Source organism: Protopterus annectens, chromosome 2.part0 (genome assembly GCF_019279795.1).
Source record: "Protopterus annectens isolate FY-2018-M chromosome 2.part0, PAN1.0, whole genome shotgun sequence".
Lineage (NCBI taxonomy): Eukaryota > Metazoa > Chordata > Ceratodontiformes > Protopteridae > Protopterus > Protopterus annectens.
This window is the reverse complement of record NC_056728.1, coordinates 1,242,346,333-1,242,371,129: the sequence shown is the minus strand read 5'-3', so window position 1 is coordinate 1,242,371,129 and position 24,797 is coordinate 1,242,346,333. Positions and strand designations below refer to the sequence as shown.

At 37.1% G+C, this 24,797-nt stretch overlaps 1 protein-coding gene across 4 annotated transcripts in view; it reads left to right on the top strand.

Annotated features, from left to right (window-relative positions):
* Positions 1-24,534, top strand: part of TEC (tec protein tyrosine kinase) — a 1,312,802-nt gene extending 1,288,268 nt beyond the window's left edge. For all 4 annotated transcript variants that reach the window (XM_044061419.1, XM_044061418.1, XM_044061417.1 and 1 more), the window contains exons 17-18: positions 19,945-20,102; positions 23,318-24,534. In XM_044061419.1, the coding sequence (XP_043917354.1) occupies positions 19,945-20,102; positions 23,318-23,389 (230 nt within the window). In that variant the 3' untranslated portion in view covers positions 23,390-24,534. The remainder of the gene's footprint in view (positions 1-19,944; positions 20,103-23,317) is intronic.
* Positions 24,535-24,797: the final 263 nt, after the last annotated feature.

Here is a 24,797-nt window from a genome sequence, read left to right as displayed (position 1 = left end):
CGTTTATATCTACCTTTATATCTAAAAAAAATGTACTGAGCCGTCTCTCTCTCTCTCTCCCAATGTAAAATTGAGCTAGTTAGTGCTGTTATTGATTTCCTGTAAGGAATCATTCAGAGTGTTCAGATCACTGGACCAAATAATTAAATCATCTATATATCTTTTATGGAGCTTGACGTACTTAAATGTCAGAATTTTGACCAGGTATTCCTCCTCCCACCAACAGAGGACTAAAATGGCGAATGTGGGGGCTACTTGAGTTCCCATCTCTACGACGCTTTTCTGTTGAAAATTATTGTCATCAAACATGGAAAAAATATTCTAAGTATTAATTCTATGAGCTGACAAGTAATGTCCAGCCCATACTCTCTGCAATATTTACTAAGGTATAATCTAACAAAGTCAACCCCTTTGTTCTGATCAATAGAGATATATAATGAAGTGATGTTCATAGTACACATATAATTCTCCTCTCCCATGAAACTATAATTATTTTTATCTCATCTAAAAAAATCCAGGAGTCTTTTAAATAGTATTTGCTTTTCTGAACAATAGGATTCAGTATTTGATCCAAATACGCAGATATCTTACAAGTTTTATTGTAAGGTGCAGACACTATAGGACTAAATGGTGGCTGTATTGCATTTTTATGGATCTTGGGTATACCGAACAAGTACCCTAATTGGGGCTCTTCTACCATACAAAACTCGAATAAATCCAAATCAATATACCCTTAATGTAACATGTCTAATAGACTCAAATCTATATTTTTATAACTGTATCTAACAAAGTCATTGGATAATTTGTTATAATTGGCAATGTCACTTAAAAGACTGTGCATAGCTTCAACGTATTTTTTACTCTCCATTATAACTATACTTTGCTCCTTATCGGCCTTCATGTATCTGATATCATTATATATCATACTGCCTAACTGTTTAAGTGCTATAATTTCATCCTTGTTCAGATTGCAATATTAATATTTAGACTACCTGTTTGTATCCTTCAGTAAATTGTGCAAATCTGTTTCAGCCATGGAGGAAAAGACATTCAGTGTGTGCACTAATGCAGGATTGTATGTACTATTTTTTTAAACCCATATTCCTTAATATCCCCTTCATTCAAAATGTATTTTAGGTTTAGTTTTCTAATCTATAATTTAAAATCTAACATAGTATGGACTAAGGGAACTCTATTAGCTGGTGAAAAAAGAAAACTCCTTTGTCAATAAATTTCAGTTCAGTACCAGAAAAACCTCTATTGCTTAATCACATGACATTCTTTTTCTAGCATCCTGTGTTCTTCCCTTATTTCTTTGTAACTACTGTTAATGCCTCTTGATTGGGAGGCAAACTGTTTATTTGTGCTTTTATTTATTTTGTGTGTGTGTGTGTGTGTGTGTGTGTGTGTGTGTGTGTGTGTGTGTGTGTGTGTGTGTGTGTGTGTGTGTGTGTTGTGTGCCTGTGTGTTTTCATTCTTTCATTCATTCATGCATTCATTTATTTATTAATTACTTGATAAAAAGTCAGATGTACTGATTCAAGGACAATTTTCAGCCATGACCTAGGCATAAACTCACTGACAAAGTATAATATACAATATTATATAGACTAATCACGTAAAATATATTCACACAGAGGCAGTGACAAATGACAATTATGTAGTCTAATATACAAGTAACTTGTTTAAAATACTCAAGTTAAACACCAAGGAGATACTTTGATCTAAAAAAAAAAAAAACGTAAGCGCAGTGTCATAGTACATTTCAGTTTTATTAGGCTTACTAAATAAAGGAAGATGCAATGTAAATATCTTTGCTGTATAGACGTTGAATAGAACTGTATTTTTATACTTGATTACTTTGTGTAATGATGTACAGTTTGTTTGCTCAGTCTCAAGCAGTATGACTTCCAAGTTATTTGATAAGCAAAGGACTCTGACACTTGTTTGCTTTCTGTACCAAAGGTTTTTTGTCTACATACTGTAAACTGATGTTTCAAAATGTGCTTTGTGGCCATGATCTTGCCTGAAAAGGTTCTTCATACCAACATGTTTTCCTGGTTAACAAATCTATAAATACATAAAAATAAATACATAAAAAGTATTTTATACAAAATTTGTGTGCTACATAACAAAAAGATGTATACATGAAATTGTTTTTTTTTCTGTATGAAAAGATGTATACTGTACATGACTGTTTTTCTATACGTATATATATTTACTTGTTTTTTGATTTTCACTTGATTTATACATTACCTTGAAGTTAGTTTACCAAATAGTTTTCTCTGTAAAACAGAGAAGGGACAATTATGGCTTGTCAGTGAAAGATTTGCAGCAGTGGGTTCATTTAAGATGCTCAAGGAACTTCAATCTAAACTTGAAGTAATATGACTACAGTATTAGTTTGGGTGGCACATGGTTCCATTTTAGCCAGGCTGACTCTGCTAAAGATTTACTGTCCTAGAAATTAAATCAAGGAGGTCAACGGAGTGAAAGGGAATAGTTCACTTGTAATTGCAGGAAGTAGGGCAGTGTACTGATTTTTATTTTGTTTTTAAGGAGGCATGTAGGGAGATTACATTTCATACAATACTTTAAAGGTAAATATTAAGAGAAGTATTGTGGTTTGTGCTGTAACTTAAAGCCAGTTTGTCTTTTGAAGATTACATTACCAGTTGAAATATATACCGCAACAAATCTTCAAAGTCTTACAGTATGTTGAAAAAAAAGAATGCCAGCTCTGTGGCATAAATGGACAAAGCTCTGACTATTATGCAAGCGACCCAAGTTCAGTTAATAATGTGGAGGTCTGCTGGTGCTAGCATGAGAAGGAGAGGGCTGATATGGCTTTGCCAGCTCACCTTTCTGGGGGTGGGGTTATGTGCAGGACCACATGCCCCTTATACATATTCCCATGGTTCAATCCTCAGTGAAGACTGGTGATTCTGTGGCAGCACTGACTTCAAAAGGGACTAGAGCTCTACTGAGTGGTTATGTCACTTGTGGTGAGCGACACATCCCTGCTGTGTCAGCCTTTTCCTGGGCATGTGCAGTAAGATTAGGGTTAACAGAAAACAAAAACTTGTTGCCACTGATGACTGGTCTGTATGATAGCCCCTCTTAATTGGCTGTCATTTCACTGTATGGGGAAAAATGTGCCAGTTGACTGAGAAAGGTCTGGTCTTATGGTTAGCAGGAAGCAGGGGTGAAAATCTCAAAAAAATCAATATATTGAAAAAGCTATACTTAGGACAGAGCCCACTTCCCATTCACTGTGTAGGAGACTGTGATCTTGTACTCCTGTAAATTGTTTATTCATTTCAAAGGTTGCTGCATATTGGGGGAAAGAGAAATTATCCTATTTACAGGAACCAGTATCTCCACACAACTTTCCATTCAAAAACACTTACAGTATGTATTATCATGAATGGCACTCACATGGCAGACTGTAGCATGGTTTTGAGAAATAACACATTAAAGTCAATGACTGAGATTTCTCCAATCCATGGCTTCACTTTCACCTGTATATAGTAGCATAGAAAGGCTTATTGCTTCTCTTATAAACTATTGTTACTGAGCATTCATACTATAACATTGTAGTCAAGCATATAGTTTTGTCGTCTTATGTTTTATCACAGTGACTAAAACACCGCTTTGACCTGTTGCCTTTTTTGATTACTGAAACATTTGGCTCTATAAATAAAAACAACATAGTGGTAACAACTCTCCCACTGTTTACGGTATTGACAATTAACAATTCCACTTTCTGCTAACACTGATTGGTCACAAAAGCATTGTGTCACAAGGTCACAGAATTCACTACAATTTTAAGCTGAATGTTGAGAAACAAAACTGATAATTGCCTATAGAAAAAAATAGGTTAGAAGAAGGTACTTTTTATTTAATTCAGTTGAAGAATGTTGCCTGCTTAGAGCTTTATTTAATTAATTTTAATCCATTTACCTGCTAACATTAATGTAAATGTTTTCAGTGTTTCTGGCCGAAGTGAGTCCCAAGCTGCTTTAGATACCAAAGATACAGTCACATCAATCTTGGGATATTCTCTGTGGTAGTAGAGGAAAACATCTAAATGCACTTTATTAAAGGAAAGACAGACTCCCCTGATAGACAGGAGAAATAATTAGCACACTGAGTGTCCAGTGACAAAACATATTAATTCATGCTTGGTCTGTAACTTTTTCTGCAGCTATTCTTATATTTAGATTGATACCAGTAGAAACTGGGTCCCTATTAGATCGACAAAAAAACAAAATCTTGAACGGCTTAGAAGTCGAAAATGCCATTCTTCATATTGGCTGTTGTGAGATCGCGGTACAGTGAAGATAGGAAAATTTGCCCTTTACTCACTGCAGTGCGATCTCAGAGTTGGAATATATATTTAGTGTGGGGGGTGTGGGAGTGGAGCCCCCCACAATAGTGATTTTGATTTCCTGCATTTCCGCTCATATGAGGGTTTGAGATTTTGAAGTATATAATATAGACCCTAGAAATTTATGAGTATGACATCAGCTTGTGTATCATTCATCCCTAGTTGGTAGCAGTTTTGCTCCTGCTGCTTTATCTACCAACTGTCTTCTTTACCCTACAGTACGTCTAACTCCTTCTACAGAACCATGAGCTGTTGTTATCACAAGCCCAGTGAATGGAAGTACCCAGAAAGACCCCTTTGCATTTTTAGAGGATTAGTTTCAAAGAGTTTCCATAACCATTATTTACCCAGAGCAGAGGACACCTTGCTTCAATTCACTCTGTAGAATACAGCCAGCAAGATCATCCAACAAACTTTGCAAAATAAACTTTATCTGTTAGTTTTTTACTTTAATATTAAAGTCATGTACCATAGTGGTGGAAGGAAGGAGTATAAGAAAGCTATTGTTAAGGGATAACATTGAATGAATATACTACAGGGAAGGCATAGTTTCTTTAGACTTAGTTTTGGTGTCTCATCAGCACTAAAGGCATCCATATTTCAGTTTTCTCTGCCTTGTAACTTGTAATTTCACTGCTGGTGAATAGATTGTTGTATCGTGTGTGTAGGGTAGCAAATATTTAATATATCTTGCACAGCTCATGTATGACATTGTGGTATTTGTGGTATCTAGCTTTAATACTAATTCACTAGTTACACTGACTAGTAAATAAGGTGATACACAGTTCATCTATAGAGGTCTTAATTTGAATACACATCTCAATAAGGCTAGACCACATCTAGAGTGTTCATGGTGTATTTATGGACCATTCAAATAATACCACAATGCAGGATCATTTTCAATTCATCATATTAAATAAGTAAATTCATTTATTATTTTGTCAGTTGACTTATAAGATGCTAGAAAAGTAAAGGTAACCTGCAATTTAAAAACCAAACAGCGCACATAAACAAACATTCTGTCAGACAGATAACACAAATGTATAGAAGAATAGCAATAATACCCTTGATAACTGCTGGTATTCTTACAGCTACAGATATTCATGCCCCTAGGAAAAGTAGCTCTCAGCTGTAAGTAAATGCAAGATTTCAACAAACTAATAGATAGGTGTCAATTTTAAGCAGAGCCAAGAGAATTGATGAATGACATGGTCACTATTGTAATGAAAGACAAGGATCACATTTGTGATGATCCTTGAGCTCTGAAAAGACTAAAAGAGAAAATTACACATTGTTTACACTTGATTAAGTTGGTTCAAGAATGTCAAATAATGTCAACTTTTCAGTACTAGAGGCAAATCAGGGTTTCTGGCAGACTAGATGACTTGACTATACCTCAGGGTAGGCATAGTTTCTTTAGACTTAGTTTTGGTGTCTCATCAGCACTAAAGGTATTCCAAAGAGCTGCTTGCCCAAGTAACAAAGGCAGTACAAAATTTACTTGTAGAAGTAATCGAAGGCTTGAAATATTTTGTACACATTTACCATTTATTATAGTGGAGCCAGGCATAAGAGGATCATGAAAAAAGATTGATTTGGCTGCTAAATAGAATATTAAATATAATTTCAAGTTAAATAAGAGCAAATTAGAGTGGCATTTTTGAAGTACATGGATCATATTTTAACATTAAAAAGACTGAAATTGGATGAAGAAAATAGTGCCATTGTACAAATGCCAAAATTAGAAGAAAAAGAGGAGTTACAGAATTTTATTGGAATGATGCAGTGTCTCTCAAAGTTTGGCCTAATCTGTCTTGGATAACTGTGTCTCTGAGAAAGCTACTACAGCAAGGTTAAGCCTAGAAATAGAACATTGACCAAGAAAAGTGTTTTGGAATGTTTAGGAAACTCATTATAGATGATCCAGTGTTAAATAATGTGATATGAATAAGGCATTTGTGTCACAAGTAGAAGTTGATTAGAATTGTAGAGGAGCCTTGATCCTATAAGATAATAGGCAAGCTGTCACTGGATGAAGAGCATTTGCTGAAGCATAGAAGAGATATGCATGCAGAGAAAATAGACTATTGCCAGTTGTGTCTGAATGGGAGAAATACCATGAATATGTTTGTGATGATAAAAAAATGCTCAGGTGAAAACAGCTCCCAAATTAAATTGTATTCAGAAAGTCTTTTCAGGGCACCACAGAGCCTGCAGAGATTGTTACATTATCTACACAAGTATGATTGGAATGTGATGCAGGTTTGTTAAGGAACTATATGTAGCAGATATGTTCCATAGAGCTTTATTACTAGAAGAACCATTTGTTGACTAAGAAGAATTGGAGCATCTTTGGAATGTAGTTGAGTCACAAAAGAAAAATCATTTGTAGAAATAATCAGATTGGCAGACATATATAGTTCTAATGTGATTTCCGTAATAAAGTCCAGATTGTCTAGATACCTGATGTTGTCATATCTGAAAATAGTTTGCAGTACAAAAGTAAAGAATTCAGAGGGTTTCTTATTGAATGGGAATTTAGACATACTAGTTCACCCTGCTCATATTTTAATAGGCGGAGGGAACTACTCAAACAGAGAAATCTCATCAGAATGAGATGAGTAATAGCAAAAGCTATGAGGATTGCTGTCTCACACATTTTGAATATATCATTATTCTGTTGTAGGGAGTAGATGTTTATTATCTCATCTGTTTGTGAGTAGAAGCTTAAAGAAAATTTACCCAATTCAGGTATATTACTAATGCCTAAAAATCAGCTAGAAACTGCATAAATCTGCCAGATTTACAGGTTGAAAGCAGAAAATAATACAAAAGCCATGGGAAGTTTGGCAGCCTGAAGTAGAAGTCATTAGTAAACCAGCAAAGCCAAGATCAAATGTTGCTCGTAGTGAGGATGGCAGCTGTACATACGGACTTGCAAGCATTTGTACAAGACAAATAATTCAAAGCTGCAGTTCAAGGAAAATGAGCAGAGTAGTCTCAGTAGTCCTGTATTAAGGAGTAAGAGCTGTGATAATCAAGAGTTGCATAGTGGGATTGCTGCAGTTGTCTCTCAGTAAAGCTAAAATTCATTAAGAAATGTCACAAAATCAAAATTAGATATCCACTATATGATATTAAGCACTGGAAGTCTAATTGTATTAAAAAGTGTTTAGAATACAGGAAAAGCCTTTATTTTGCCATAAGACAGCTAATTTCCTATTCAGTGTAATGTTAACGTCAATTTTGAAATAACAAATATAATGTTAAGTATGCTGTTGCATGATACATATGTGCATTTGCGTATGTGTATATGCATGCATTCATGCACATATACACGCACACAAACACAGAGCAATAGAGAAGTGCAGACATGGATATGTTTTAAAATGGGGATGTTAAACATGGGGTACTTAGTTTTAAAGATGAGGAACTAGCTACACTGATTTACATCTCTCATTGCACACAGGTTTCTAGAGAAGTCTCAGTCTGAATACACCTTATTGAGGTTTCGGAAATATGTGAGCAGAGTGTGATAACCCACAGGAGTGGTGCAAATAAGTCCTAATCATCACTTTTGGAAAAACTAGTGGCTACACCTTATTAAATATTAGACCCACATAATATCTAATACCTATTTAATCCCACCTTAATAGATTACCAGTTGGAGTATTATATAATTTAAGTTCCTGTAATAAATATACACTTGCTGACCATGTGGGCAGTACAGTATGTTATATAAGCATATATGTGTATGTATATATGTGTATATGTATGTGTGTATGTGTGCATATATATATCTAGAATGGGAGAGCTGATGGGGCTGTTGGCCAAGAACAAATGGGCCATGGGGCTCTCGCCTATCCCTGGAATACCTAGTTCTACTGTACCAAAATTAATGAATGAATGAATGAATGGATTAGTTGGAAGAAAGTAGCTATCAGGCAAAATTCTGGTGGAGAGCAAAATGAAAGAAAAAAATCATTAATATGGATGCTGTTTCATAGTGCATTTAGTTCTTTTCAAATATGTATTAAAAGTTTAGGGAAATGTATTGTCATACTGTAAGACCTTACTTAGAATTTGGTGGATAGTTAGGCCTAGGAAGGGTCTGGGGTAGGATTATTTCATTTTAGATTTATATACATAATTCATTCAAGTAGATATTGATTTAATTCTATAGTTTTGATGACTGTAATTGAAAAAAAATTTATCTGTTGTTATGTATACATTTGCTATTATTTCAGGCTAGTTTTCATCATGATGTTAAACTTTTTGCTACAGTCATAAGAATATCCAGGTCCCACCACAAATGGAGGCATTTTTTCACATATTCTATAAATCAGATAACAATATAGCCTTAATGCAAGAAATACGTATGTGCAAAACCAGTGGAATGTAATACAAACTAAATGGTTGCAAGATATTTTTGCTTTATATACTCCTATAGACAAGAAAGGATTGCAGTAGCTATTCTGATAAAGAACTTGGCCAACTTTACTGTATCTATTGAATGTGGTACTCAGAAGAAATGGTTACATAACTTATAGTAGTTCTCATGTGGACAGATTTGGTTTTCTGCTGTGTATTTTTGCATCCTGTTTTGAAAATTTCTTAAGATCTGTACCTCTACTTAAAAACAAGTCTACTATCTACTGTGGAATATTGCTGTAAATATTAAAACAACCAAGACTAAGTCTTTTAATATATATATATATATCTAAAATAATATTGAACATGGAAATACAAAATGTATGTGATCCTTTTTGTTTCCCATATTTTGACAGTTCTCAGTCTTGATATTTCTATTCCTCATATTTGCTAATTGGCTTATTTTTAATATTACCCTGATATCACGGATCATATAATTCATCTAAATTTTCTCTTCACTCAGAGATAAAATCTACTTTAATAAATTAAGTAACTTTGTTAACAAAGGTTGGAATTTTCCATTAGAAGCTAGTACAGTACATAACAAAGTATTTGAATATATTTAAAAGATCCTAAACATATCATTTAAAACATTCACCTAAATCATTTCTAGTGTAAATGATATTGTGTCAAATAAGCCTAATGTTTCTGACCCAGAATTCTATCTGAATTATTTAAACCTTATCCATGAATGCCATTCTAACTTTTGTGGCCCATTGCCCAAGAAGTTAATCTTAGGGCATTTAAAAATACTTAAGCTTTAAAGTTGTTGGTCCTGATGGCTTTGTGTCTCACTTTTTCAAAAGCATTGTTGAGAAACTAGCTATAATTCTCATAAAAATATTGTCATAATTAGTATAATCACTGATCTTTATTCTTAGCAATCTTAACCTGTACTACCTTTCAAAAATATCTAGATTGTCTTACTCCAAATAGTTATAAACTGAGGGTTTTAATTAATATCACTGTAAATATTTGCATCAGATTAGCCAACAGTCTGAAGACAATTCTGCCTTTGTTAATTTATTCAGTTTAGTCTTGCTTTTTTACAACAAAGAGCAAATGATGACCAGTCCATCATTTTGGATACTCTGTTTCTTGTAAAGCATGTTTTCCCTGATCATTTACCACTGCCGTTGATGTAACAAATGCCTTCAGTTGAGTACATTTCAATTGACTTTATATTATAGAAGCATTCGTCTTCCCAAAGCATTTATAATTTCTGTCTTTGTCCTATGTTCTAGTCTATCTCTTCAAATTTATATTAATGGTTGATAATATAACATGATGTTGATTAAAAGAGTACTTGGAAAGGCTACCCCTTTCCTTTATCTGTTCTGTATATACACTGAATCTTTGCTCATTTATTTAAAATGACTTTACTGCATTTTCTAGGTGCCAGAGTGTCATAATGTACCCTGCACAGTGGTCACAGATGATGTTTTTATTTTCAGTTATGTTAAAATCGTAATTCTAAAATCTTAAGCTACCTCAATTTTTTCAAGATACCTTCATAGGTTTTATTCAGTAATACAATGTAATGAGCAGCCAAACCAGACTACAGAGTATTTATGTATTTCCAATTCCGTAGATATGAATGTTGAAGATTTACTTTTGCCTTTAGGGCATAATTAATTGCAGTAACGCATTTTTTTTTTTTTTTTTTTTTTTTTTTGTAATTTTGTATCCTGAGATATTCCTGAATTTCTGCATTTGCTCAAACAGCCTGTCAGTACCCTGTTTTGGTCTTGAGAGATAAAACAGGATATCATCTGTACTCAGTGAAATATTATCTTCCATTCTGCTTTCATATCCTCTTATACCCACGACTCTAAGAACTTTGGCAAATGGCAGCAAATAAAGAGCAAACATAGGGAGAAAGTGAGGCACCTTTGACTTGTCACTGTAGACAAACAGCAAAGCCAAGAAAGACTAAAAGTGTATTTATGCTTAATTTGTGCCTTGATAAAAAGAAAACCTAAACATTTAATCAGACTAGATTCAGATATGACCATTCATTTCTGTCACATGCCCTTTTGGTGTCTAGGCTGGCCAGCATAACTTACTTCTCCATGTCCAGCACATCTTTATCAAAAATGGCAACTTTTAGTCTTTTTTAAGGTCTGCTATCCCCAAAATAAACCCAGTCTGATCCACATGTACTAAAAGAGGAACAATGTTTGCAAGGTGCACATCTAACAAAACCATTACAACTTTATAATCATGGTTGCAAGTCTGAATCAAGGTTAAAGTTCGGGGTCCTGATTTCTTTTAGTGTCATTGCTAGTACTGCAATATTCCAGGAATCAGGAGTCCGACCAGTACTCAACATTTCATTAAATATTTCAACGCAAGAAGCTTTAAATCTCTACCAGTCTGTTTCCAAAAATCTGAAAGAATCCAGTCTCCTGTAAATCATCTCTTGCATTTCATGGAGGAAATTCTTAGCTGCTAGACCTGAAAGCTGCAAGTGTATCATTCTGGGCCAATCCAGTCTCCACAAGTATTTATTTGTTTATTTAGTTACTTAACGGGCATTACTATAGCCAAGCTATTCTTGCTGAAAATAGCTGTGCATAATAATTAGAAAATATTTCAGACAGTTCCTCAGGTTTCCGTTTCTGTGGCCATCTGCAGTGGAGTGCAGGGTATGGATAATTCTCTGAGCCCTTTATTGCCTAAATCAACAGCTATTTTGTGATAACCCAGCATATTATGAAAATAAAGATCTTTCATCCTTTTCTCAAAAATCGCTACCTCTTATCCAGTAACTCATGAGTTTTTCTTTTTATGTCCTGTGTCCTTTGCTCCGGCTCTTAAACACTGTGTTATAGATTTGCAGTTTTTTTGGCTGTCTTTTTTCAGTTCAGCTTCTACTTTTCCTTTCCTATAAGTTTGCTGTGTGATTTTTTTATCATGTCTGCTGGTGAGCTTTTAAATTTGCGCCAGGCCATCATCAGATCTTGCCCTTACCTTGTCCCAGTATCCTTCTTTCCTGTGCCGATTCATAACCACCTACTAAAAAAATTCTGTTTCAAGTAGTATATTGGATATCGTCAGTGTTTCTCAATATGCTGAGTGCTAACAGTGTTGATTTCCATTTCTACTGAAGCAGGACTGGCAATTATAATTGGGTGAGTTTTCACCTCACCTATCGAATGTAAGAGTTTATTCATTATGTAAATCTTATTTAGCAGGAAGACTGAAGCATGTCTATATGAGTGAAATCTACAGTCTGGCAATTGAGTCTTACAAACATCAACCAGTGTATAAGAGGACTGTCCATCGCATCCCCTGTCCTTGTGTCAGTATTCAATTCTCTCATGCAAACTGTTACCTACTCTTGAAAAAGCAGTAGTAAATCTATAATGCCACTGAAGTCTGTTTGGATTAACCCTAATGACAAATGCACAGTGATGACTGAGCATTTAATAGCAGCACAGTTCCCTTTAATTCCTACAAATTTTCCTTATGTGTTGTATATAGTGTCCTCAATTTGGAAACAAACAAGTGTTGGATAGTAAAAGAGCCTCCCTTCTTTCCCCAGATAAGAAGAAATTCCTCCCATCCTGTCTTTCTTTTAACAGCTTTCAGTCTCATTGGAATGAATTTCTTGTAATGCTACTGTCTCAGCTTTATCTGTTCAATAAACGGTAACAACCTACTTCTAGAAACAGCAACAGAGAAAAAAGACTTCAAAGCACCATCACGGCAGCAATACAGTTCTTCAGCTTCTGGTGTCCCAAATAAATAATACAATAAAACAGAATATTTATTGACTAAACGAACGTTCAGAACAAGTGGAGTACACAAAAGAGCATCAGATGAGCACTTTCGGCTGTTCAGCCTTCTTCAGATCATAAAACTTAATGCTAGTTCAACATTTATAAAGAAAAACTTAGCCAATCATGTCTTTGTTTCTGACATCCTAATTACTTCTAGTTACAGTGTGGATCTACTCAGTTACATGCTTCACTTCTCCCTCCACTGAAAAATCCCAAGTGACGTTTTTACTGATCGCTTTAAGCCCTTCCCCTGCTTAACAACTTATCTCTTTCATAGCTACCTGGCTGACTCTCCTGGGGCCGGAATATATTGTTTAACTGTCAGTGCAGTCTTCCAATCTACCACTGAACTTGAATTATCTACATATCACTGTCTATCAATATAAACTTCAATTATTAACAAATTATTTAATTTCTAAAAAGAAAACAATCCTAAATGGGGTTAACAGAATTTGTTTTGAATGTTTGCCTTCAAGCTAACTAAATTGATTTACCTATGAGCAATATAACCATTACTAGGAGGAAAACTGGTGCCATAACTACCATTACTAGAGCCATACCACTGCCCTCCAGTGAGTGGGAAATAACCAACAGTTAAACAGTTCTGCTCTGAAGTAACCCACATATTAAAAGTTGTTTGTGCTGTTACTAATAAAATGCCTGCCACTCTGTCTGACTTCTCCCCAAGTCATCTCTTTTTCAGAGATTTTAAATTCAGGTCTGCATACAGTGGATATGAGTAAGGTCCCCATTGTTATAACATCTGTCAGAAAAGGTTCATATTCATTATGCTGCATTTCCACGCATCCCAAGATATTTTTTTTCCTTTCAACCAATTCAATCCTAGAAAATGTGTTCACTCGCCTGATGGGTCATGTCTTTCATTGCCTTGCTTACATGATTTTTAGCCTTAAAATTTCCAATGTACTATCTTTTTAATAAAGAAGAAGCCCTCTGCTTCATTAGGGGAATGAAACAGTCGTAGCCTTCAACAAAGCGCCAGTTATGCAAACTCATAATATCTGTATTTATTAGACGTTGGTGAGAAGTAGAATTAGGTCACGCAACGTTAAGACTGAATGAATGTTGACTCGCATATAAAACAAACCAAAGAAAAAAAACTCGCTGTTAACCATGAAATAAATACAAAAATGGTGTAAAGAAATAAAGTCATCATTACATAACAGATTCATAAGGGCTGCATTGCATCAGTAAGCAAAACTGCCTCACCCCAGTCAGACATTAGGTGAAACTTATTGTCCAGTTCACAAAACGTATTGTGTATAAACATGAACTCCCCTGGTTTGAGGGTCTCTTTCAGCCACCTGCACTAAATATTTTAAATGCCTCAGTGCCTTTCTCCTTCCCGATAGAGTAGCCAATCCATGAACCTTTTGCTTTCATCTGCATCTCTTTCTAAGGAATTGTGCAGTCAAACCAGCATCTCAGTGGTCTTGTGCCTGACAAACACCAATGATTCCTGTGACTCCACAGAGATCTTGTTTTTGGAAAGACGCACGATCTTTTAGATAGGCTGTGTCTAATCATAAGATCATAGAGAATACATGCTAGCTGAGTGACAAGACCACTTATACCTTGCCAGGACATACCCTCATGTTGCTCTGACTTCTCAAGAAAGGCAAAACAGGTCAGTCCTAGATTAAATTTATGGATATCCATCAAATCATCTAGGTTTAACAGGAATGATGCTAGGGTGTCAGTCTGTTTAACTTCTAGAGGAAGCTTATTCTAGATGTGGGGTAGATATGAGGCAGTACATTTGTCTTTCCAGCACATTTTATGTATGTGCTGATGGATATTTAAGTTCCTAGTTCTTGTGTTAGTAGAGCTATTTGACTTGTTTAGATACAGGAGATCAAGAAGGATGGGGCCCCCTAATGACACGGAACACAAGGCATAGCTCACCACACAAGAGTCTATAAGAAACCAAATAAAGGGACAGTGCTTTGAGCCCTTCCTTGTAGTGAAGATCCTTTAGCCCAATAGTCTCCTTTGTTAAGAACCTCTGGGACCTTTCCAGTTGCTTAGTCTGTCTATAAAGGTACATCACAAAGGGGCACTGTACTCAATAATTGGTCTAATTAGGGCTGCATAAAGAGAGAATAATTTATTTTCACCTAAAGAATATGCCCTTTGACATTATTTGTGTTAAACAGAATGATTTTCTGATCACTGCTACATGCTGGTCAAAAAAGAGGGAATTATCAACCTAGGTTCCAAGATCCCTGACTATATTAGCATTTTGGAGTGGTGTATTGGCTGTACTGTACATTGAGGTAGATAGTTGGGATCTGTAGAAACTGCAACAATGTAGAAACACTAGAGATCATTCTACATTGGATAGCCAACAACTACCCTCAAGAAACCATTGTCCTGGGCAATGTTAATATTGACTGGAACCAATGCACAGCACAGTCCAACCCCATCCCTGTTAACCTACATGGATTCTCTCAGATAATATCATCTACCACACGTACAGGTAACAATAACCAAAAAGAGAGTATACTAGACTGGATACTCACCAACAGTCATCCCCAGAACTATATGTCTGGAACTCTCCCTAATGATCTTAGTGATCACCTGCTCACATACATCATGAAAGACAAAATTAATTGTACAAGCTTACCTATTTATAGGTCTATCAGATCCAAGAAAAACTTTGACCCAACTAAATTTCAACTTGAACTCAAATCATGTAACTGGACAAAACTAAAGTTCCTTCCCCTTGATGAGGCAGTGTCATCATTTAACAATTCATTCCTTACTATACTTGACTCACATGCCCCTAAACGCTCAATAAGAATTAAAACTCAACTAGCACCCTGGCTAACAACAGACACCAAAACCAAAATAACAACTAGTGACAAAGCGTGGGATAAATGGCGCACTATCAAACTACCCCTAGATCTTATCAAATTCCAACAACTTAGAAATGAGACTAAAAAAGCCATCATACTAGATAAGAAAAATTACTTCTACAATCTGCAACATAAACATCAAAATAACCCTCAAAAGTACTGGGCAGGCATAAATAAACTTCTCCAACCAGGCAAATCCACTACTCCGACCCCAGGAACATTATCTGACAAGAGCCAAGAAGATATAGCCAATTCATTCAATACTTTCTTCACAGAAACCATCCAGTCATTAGCTAACCAACTTTCTCCTCCCCACACTTCTATAAACACTATACCCGACTCACCACTCTCTTTTAACTTCCAGCCAGTGTCCACATCCTTTATCAGATCCCTTTTGAAATAACTGAAGCCAACCACCCTTTCAGCCGATCTTCTGCCGGCTGAATACCTGCAAAATTGCTGCAGATGTCGTAGCCTACCCTATCTCAATCCTAATTAACAGAACCATAACCGAGGCCTCAATCCCCTCAATTTGGAAAATATCCTATGTTATTCCACTCCACAAAGGAGGTTCATCCACAGAACTATCCAACTATAGACCTATAGCCATACTATCACCACTTGCCAAAATTATGGAAAAGTGCATGCACAACCAACTAATGCTCTATCTAACCCAAAATAAACTACTCACAGACTCTCAACATGGATTCAGACCCCATCATAGTACAACCACTGCCCTCCTCTCTTTTACTGAAAACATTAATCTTAACCGAATAATAAAAAATATCCTCCGCTCTCTTCCTGGACCTATCGAAAGCCTTCGATATGGTAAACCATCAGTTACTTCTATATACTTTAAAAACCCTGTATCTAGATACTCCAGCCCTTGACTGGTTTCAAGCTTACCTCACTGGGAGACAACAAGCAGTAATGTGGCAAAACAAGCTCTCCTGCCTACTACCAAATACCATAGGAGTTCCTCAAGGTTCCATATTAGGACCTCTCCTCTTTTCAGTCTTCATAAACGACATCCAAACAGTCATCCCTGAAGCCACCTGCAGTTTGTTCCTTGTGCCCCTAGAGCAAGGCTGTTGAAGTGATCACTGGGATGAATTTCCTGTTACCCATCCACTCGTCAAGATTTTTCTTGAAGAGGGCTAGTGAGGTGCTCTGCTTGACATGAATGGGGAGTTTATTCTGAGTAGGGGAAGTCTCTGGGTTAGGAACCTGTCCCTCCAGTAGGTTCTGTTTATTGTGGTGATGAGGTTGAGGTCTTGGAGGCGTGTGATGCGGAGGGGTTGGGACTTTTTCAGATGAAGCATGTCTAGCAACACTGGGTCAGACATGGCTTTGTATGTCGAGCAGAGAACGCCTCTAAGTAGGCAATATAAAACAGAATAAAGCTGGACTGTTTTGAGTCTTTCTGTATAGGGCATGTGTTAGAGTCCTAGGATCCTATTTGTGAGGAATTTCTGTGGCCTCTCCAATTGTTGTAGGTGTCTAGTGAGGTACATGCCAAATGGAGCATTGTACTCTATAATGGGTCTAATGATGGATGAGGTGAGAGGGACTATGACGTTTTTCTTCCTGGAAGAGAAGCCTCTTGTAATGAGGTGTGCCATGTAGAAAGACTTTCTAATGCAGTGGCAACATAGTTGTCGAAGGAGAGGTTGCTATCTACCTGTGTCCCTAGATCTCTTATCACACCTTGGGAGTTAAGTTGGCTACCGTCCATGTGGTAGTTCATGGGCATCGTGTTTTTCCAGAAGGGAATGACGATGCACTTTTTAGCATTGAGTTTAAGACCATGGTTCTGGCACCAGTCGTTGGTCTCTATGAGGCCTTTTTATAGGATGTCTACATCAGCTTGAGAATTAATAATGACTCCCAGTTTGCAGTCATCTGCAAGTTTGGTTAACCAGAGTCCCTTTGTGTTGCCCTGAACTTCAGAGAAGTAGATGCTAAACAGGAGAGGACCCAGAACAGATCCCTGTGGACTCCACTTGTAACTGCCCAGTAATCAGATTTGGAGTCCACTACTTTCACCATGTGGGTTCTGTCTGTAAGCCAGTTGGCAACCCATCTTATGATGTAGGAGTTAATGCCTAGGTTAATGAGTCTGTTAGTGATCCCTGAGTGGGGGATGTGTCGAAGGCCTTGGCTAGATCGAGCTAAGCTGTATGGACTACCTTGCTTTCATCCAGCTCTCTGGTGACAGATTTGAAGAAGTCTATCAGGTTGAGCAGACATGATCTGTCTTTCACAAACCTAAACTGTGAGAGGTCCTGGGTTTGAAGGATCCCTATATCCCTGTTTATAAGGTCCATAATGATGCGCTCCATGGCCTTACAGATCAGGCTCATCAGGCTGATGGGTGATAGTTACCAGGGTCAGTAGTCACCCCCTCTTTGTGGAGTGGAATGACTGTGGCAGTGCACCATTTGTTGGGAACAAAGCCAGAAGTAAGGCTGTGGTTGAACAAGGCACTCTGGTATGGTGCCAGTTTACTTTGTAATTCATGTAGAACACAGCCAGATATATTATCAGGTCCCATGGAAGCTGTATTTTTGGCTTTGGACAATGCGGTTTCTATCTGTGTGGCTGTGATATTAGGGATTTGAAAGTTAGCTTGTATACAATGCCAGAATGGAGTATAGTGTGAAATGCTGTAGCCAGATCAAAATAAGCTGTGTAAACACACCACTGTCAACATTCTGTCTGACCTTCCCAAATAAGCTAACTAAACTGAGTAGGTAGGATCTCCGTATGAAAAAGGTAAGATGATGTGAGTTTAACCTGATAAGGGTTTTGATATCATAATTTATGAGGTCAGATATAATGCATTCCTTGGCTTTACAAATCATATGAGTCACGCTAATGTATCTTCAGTTTTCTGGGTAAGTGATAGGGATGCCTTTGTGTAGGGGTATCATCACTGTAGTTTGCCATACTCTGGGGGACAAAAGCCTGTAGCTAAGCTCAGGTCAAACACTTTAAGTAGGGGCTCCATAAGGACATATTTGGTGTTATTTGTTAGGCATCGGGTAAATTGTCAGGCCTCATGCAAGTAATAGTTTTGGTTTTACAGAAAACCTAATTTACATGTTTCTGTTTTACAGAAAGCCTAATTACGTTTCTTTGTGCTGTTAGGAGGTATAGGGGGTTCAGGAATGTGTTGACTTAAGGTGGTTGTTTCAGGTATAACATTTGCCCTAAATTTGTCTGTTAGTATATTGGCTATCTCTGGTGGAACTGTGAGGGTGGTACCATTTTGGATAAATTCAGAATTTTGCTGGTTGCTATTTCTTAAATTCGTAATGTAACTAAAGAAGGACTTATAATTATCCATTGCTTCAAAAGTTAATTTAAATTCATGTTTTGTTTTAATAGCCATGATAAAAGCATTTAGTTCTTTATTTGTATTCTTGATGCAGTCTTTAAAAAGAGGAATTTTAGATCTGCTGAATAATACATGATTTGTTTCTCTTTAAAAGAGTTTATTTAAGCTGGTGAATGACCAAGATGGTTGATTCTTAAACATTCCATTATATATGGCTCTAGTAGGGAAAGCCAGGCTGAGGCGCTAAGAGAACTCCTTTGTGTAAATACTACCTGTGTCGTTGATATGACAAGTGACTTTGGATAGCTCATCATAGAGTTTGACAATGTTTTCCTATTTGAAATCCCTGAATTCAGAGTTATTGAGTGTAGGGGTTTTAGAGATTTTGAAAGAGAAGATTGCACGTTTATGGTCAGACTTAATCAGGGATGGAGAAACTACAGGGTGGAACATATAGTGGCTATATCAGTTAGAACCAGATTAAGAACATTACTTCCTCTGCTTGGTTTGTCAATGGTCTCTTCCAGAGATATATTTAGTCTAAGAATGTCTGGACATGTCTAGCTATTGCAAGCTCCTTTGCATAGATACCTGGAGTATGTGTTCATCAGAATTGCATGTTTGTCTCCCATCTTACAGATTTTGGTAGGTTTCCACAAAGAACTTAAAATTTTCTTCTTTCAAGCACATTTCCATCCATAGCAGGATATGTCTGATCTTTTCCATTCAGTGTTCACTGCTGGCATAAATGCTAAATGTGCTTTATTAGTTCCTTATTATAAATGCAGAAGTCCACTTCCTTATTTTACAGCTTTAACCTACAAATATATATTACAATATAACTTGTGTTCCTGTATTTAATACTGACAAGCATAATTTGAGTTCCTGTAATTATGCTGTTTTAATTTATTTGGAGCTTTTCTAACACCAAGAAATAATTTGGGGATTTCTTGTGCAAGAGTGTGTTACTACAGTTTTGCAGCATCATAGTCCTTGGAAATAATTGCAATTTATATATAAAATGGGTTTTACAAGAAAACAGTCATATAATAGAAATTAGAAAAATAACTGATATCACCACAATGCAAACTGCTGATTTTTCTTTGTTTAAATATTCAGGTATTCTTATGTGGGAAATATTCACTGAAGGAAAGATGCCCTATGAAAACAATACAAATCATGAAGTGGTCCAGATGGTTAGCCAGGGTCAAAGGTTGTATCGACCCAGACTGGCATCAAATGCAGTGCATCAAATAATGATTAGGTGCTGGCAAGAGGTAAGATATTTTTTAATTGTAGTATCAAATGTGAACCATCAAAACAGGAGTTTGGCAGGAATTTTTTTTAAATGCTGTCTCATAGGATTTTATGAAATTCATAATGCTTTGTAATGGAGTATAAAGCTTGAATAACTTAGTGAATACACTAAGCTTTAAGGTCACTTTTTACAATATGCGGGTGTATAGAAGACCATGTTTACATAGATCATCTTTTCCTGTGGCTGTTAAGATGAGTTGTCAAAAGGCAACTCTTACTTGAAAAAAGAGGCTACATATAGACTGATTTTAGATTCAAGTTTGGAAATGTCACTGTAGTATGCTAGGGTCAATATATCGGCACGAGGCCAGACAAACACAAAAAAAGACTTTATTATTGTTTTTAAATGTATAATCACAAAGTCAGTGGAATACCAGAAACATTTTGTTTCATTTTTTGGAACATGATCAGGAAAATGGCTAGTTGGCAATTATAACTTCATTCATTCTTGTAACAGAGAGCCCATCAAATATGCTTATTATCTGCCAGGCAACTACAGAGCATTCTGTTAGTGAACACTGATCACAGCACACTCAGATATGAAGAAGGACATGCTCTGTTTATCCTGAACGTAAATAGTATATTTGGCCATTTTTTTCACCAGGCTGAAACTGCAGTAAACAAAAATGCATTGAGCTGTGCCCTCCCATTTATTGCGGGAGTACGTGACATTTACAGTATTCTGGTGCATTTCCAAATATGGATACAACTGGTGGTTTCTCTGAATAGTATTGGTTCTGTTCCACATAAACATTTCATAAACCGTAAAATATTTCTCCAAAGCCAACTTCACGCTTCTTAAGACAGAAGTGGCAAACTTCACGACACTCATGCGGATGGACAATAGAGGTATGACTGTTGAATCCTACACAAATGCACTTTATAAGCACTTACACGAGTGCATGGATCGTGCTATCCCTAACAGAACCAAGATGCTATCCTCCAAAAAAAGGAAGCCAATCTGGTGGTCTTCTGCCATAAACAAACTCTACAACAGAAGAAAGAAACTGTTGCAAAAAAGAGTAAACTCCCTGGTCAGCCTCAGTAAGAAGCTGAGATCCCTCATAAAATCCTCCAAAGCTAGTTATGAAAACAAAATTGCCACTGATTCTAAAGACAACCACAAAGCATTCTGTAGCTATGTCAAAAATCTCAATGGCAACACTCAGATCTGCTCTGAGTTACAGCACAATGACACTAAATATACAGAACCAACTGATATTGCCAACATCCTGGCAGATAGGTTCAGTGCTAACTTTACCCCCCTCTCACCCCCTAAAGGGCCCATATTTATACCGGAAGAATGCAAAGTTCCTGTAATCACGGCTGCACAGGTAAACACTTCACTCTCCAAGGCCAAGAACACAGCATCCATGGGACCTGACAACATCCCAGGCTGCCTTCTACATGAACTACAGAATGAACTGGCACCCCACCTAAGTACCATATTCAGTCATAGCCTCACCTCAGGCTTTGTGCCCATTGAATGGTGCACCGTGACAGTTATCCCACTCCACAAAGGGGGGGCCACAACAGACCCCGGGAACTACCGCCCAATTAGCCTGATGAGCCTCGTCTGCAAGGCCATGGAATGTATCATCATGGAACTCATAAACAAAGACATTGGAGATCTCCAAACCCTGGACCCCACACAGTTTGGGTTTGTAAAAGGCAGATCATGTCTCCGAAACCTGATGGACTTCTTTGAAGTAGTCACCAAAGCCATAGATGAGGGTAAGGTGGTTCACACAGCCTATCTAGATCTCGCCAAGGCATTCAACACCATCCCCTACTCCGGAATTATAGATAAACTCACTAAACTAGGTATAAATCCCTGTGTCACAAGATGGGTTGCCAACTGGCTTACTGAAAGAACTGACACTGAAAGTAGCAGACTCCAAATCAGACTTCAGACCAGTGACAAGTGGAGTACCACAGGGTTCAGTCCTGGGTCTTCTCCTATTTGATATCTACTTCTCTGAAGTACAGGCTAACACAGAAGGTCTTCTGCTAACTAAATTTGCAGATGACTGCAAACTAGGAGCCATAATTGAAACTCCTAATGATGTGGACATCCTACAAAAGGGCCTCACTGACACAGATGCCTGGTGTCAAAGACATGGTCTCAAGCTCAATGCCAAAAAGTGCATTGTCATCCCCTTTGGTAAAAATTCTGTACCCATGAACTACCACATAGGCGGTAGTCTACTTAACACTGAAAGTGTGATAAGAGACTTTGGGACACAAGTGGACAGTAGTCTCTCCTTTGATAATCACATCGCCAAAGTGGTCAGGAAATCCTTCTACGTGGCACACCTCATCACAAAAGGTTTCTCATCCAGAAAAAAAGAGGTCATTGTTCCCCTCTACTCATCACTCATTAGACCCATTATAGAGTACAACACCCCTTTTGGTATGTACCTCACAAGACATCTACAACAACTGGAAAGGCTGCAAAAATACCTCACAAAGAGGATTACTGGCCTCAAACAGATGCCTTACCCAGACCGTCTCAAAAAACTCCAGCTTTACTCCGTCGCATATCGCCTACTCAGAGGCGATCTCTGCCTAACATACAAAGCTATATCAAACCCAGAGCTGTTGGACATGCTCCACTTAAAGAAATCCCAATCCCTCTGAGCTACACGCTCTAGGGACCTAAACCTTGTCACCACAATAAACAGAACATGCTGGAGGGATAGATTCCTGTCCCAGAGACTTCCCATACTCTGGAACAGACTACCTGTCTATGTCAAACAGAGCTCCTCATTAGCACTCTTCAAGAAAAATCTTGATGATTGGATAGGTAATAGGAAATTCACCCCGGGGATCACTTCTGTGGTTCTGCTTGACAGGGGCACAGGAAAATAAGTTTCTTGGGTGGCGAAAGCCAGGGTACATTTTTGGCTAGGCTTGTATAGGCTTTAGGGCCAATAGCCTAGTACCTACCTATGAACCTATGGTGCCTTAGCACTTATATGTATGAAAAGCTCATATTTTTGTGGAGAACCCCAATTCTAATTAGTTTCAGTTACTGTATACTATTTGTGATGTTGCAACATTCTGTGTGAGTATGCTTGCCTGTGTTCTTGCTGTTATATTAGTCTAATGTACACAATCATGTGTTCCTATTGCTTAAGCCTTAAAAATATCTGATTTTTTTCTTCCCCTACAGAGACCTGACGGAAGGCCTACATTTTCAGAACTGCGCAATATGATCAGCAGTTTGGTTGAAACTGAGGATTAACATGAAGAGATGCTGCACACTTGCCCAACAAAAATGAACTTTGTCTATAAATGTAAACAAAACAAGAGTATATATATTTTTGCATATGAGCTCATATATTGGATTAAAAAAAATAAAATCAAATGGTTGTACTTGCAGCATCCTTTAAATGTTCTCCATTCACATAGGTTGGTTTCATTATAGAAATGAAATAGGGTTAGGATTGTGATAAAAATGGTAGAAGTTAGTTCAGTAGTAAAAGATGTGCACTGGTTTATTATTGATTTCATACAGACATATGAAAAAAGTATCTGTGGATGTGGCAAACTGATTAGCAACTTGAATTTAGAAATATGCACTTTTTTACTAAAATCATAAACCAGACCACTATTATTAACATAGAAAGCACTCACAGCTTTAATACTGCACTTTAGACAGCAGTCCCGTGAACATGGATTTCTTTGCCTCTAAATAAATGTATTTGCCTGATGTTTAGTAGTTTTCTTTTCCCCTTTAGAAATACATATTCTATCATGTCACCCCCACCCCCACAAACACACACACCTCTTCTGATACCTAACTCTTAGGAATGGAAACCATTTGAGTGTATTTTTGTCTGGCACTTAAGCCCAAGTTCCATGATCATTAAAAAACACCCAATTGCACATTATCCAGCATCCTTCTCTGGCTCCTGCTTCCTGCACTTGGGAAACACTTGTCTCTAGTGATCTATTGGATTTTTATTGTCTTTCAGCAGATTAAAATACCAGAAGCTCCTTATTGACACACAGCATCCTTAAGCCACACAGCTTTTAATGGCGGAATTTGTGTCTCAGCTTCCCTAGAATAACACATTAAATGTACCACCTGTGCTCTTTGTAAGATACATGCAGCCGCTGTTCCACGTGACTTTGGCTTGTTAGATGAGACATGATACTTAGTGTAGTTGCCTCCCTTGATGCTGTATGTGATGGAGGCAGGAGTTTGGGAAGGTGTTATACCCCATGGAAATTATGACTGGTAATCAGGGATGTGAAAACAGATGCTGATCTCTACCACGATGGAATGTTCACTCGATCATGTTATTTAAAAATGGATGCATGTCACGTTAGCTGCTGTTTTAAATAATGAATGAATGATGTATAATAAATGTAAGAATAATGATACAATGTGTCTTCATTTGCAGTTTTGTTACTGCTTTCCATTTTTTACTGAATTGTGAAATGTGGCTTATTAGAGCAGTGCCACTGGGTACTGGAAAAGGCTTTTGGGGTAATAGGTAGAGTAAGGAAATACTTTTAAGGTCACAGGCCACACGATTATGCTTTGACCCTCTCAGCATACTCATTCACTCACACATCAATACGCTTGTTTATTTATAGCTAATTTGTTAGTTTGAACATCTGTGGCATGACAGCATTTCATTGAA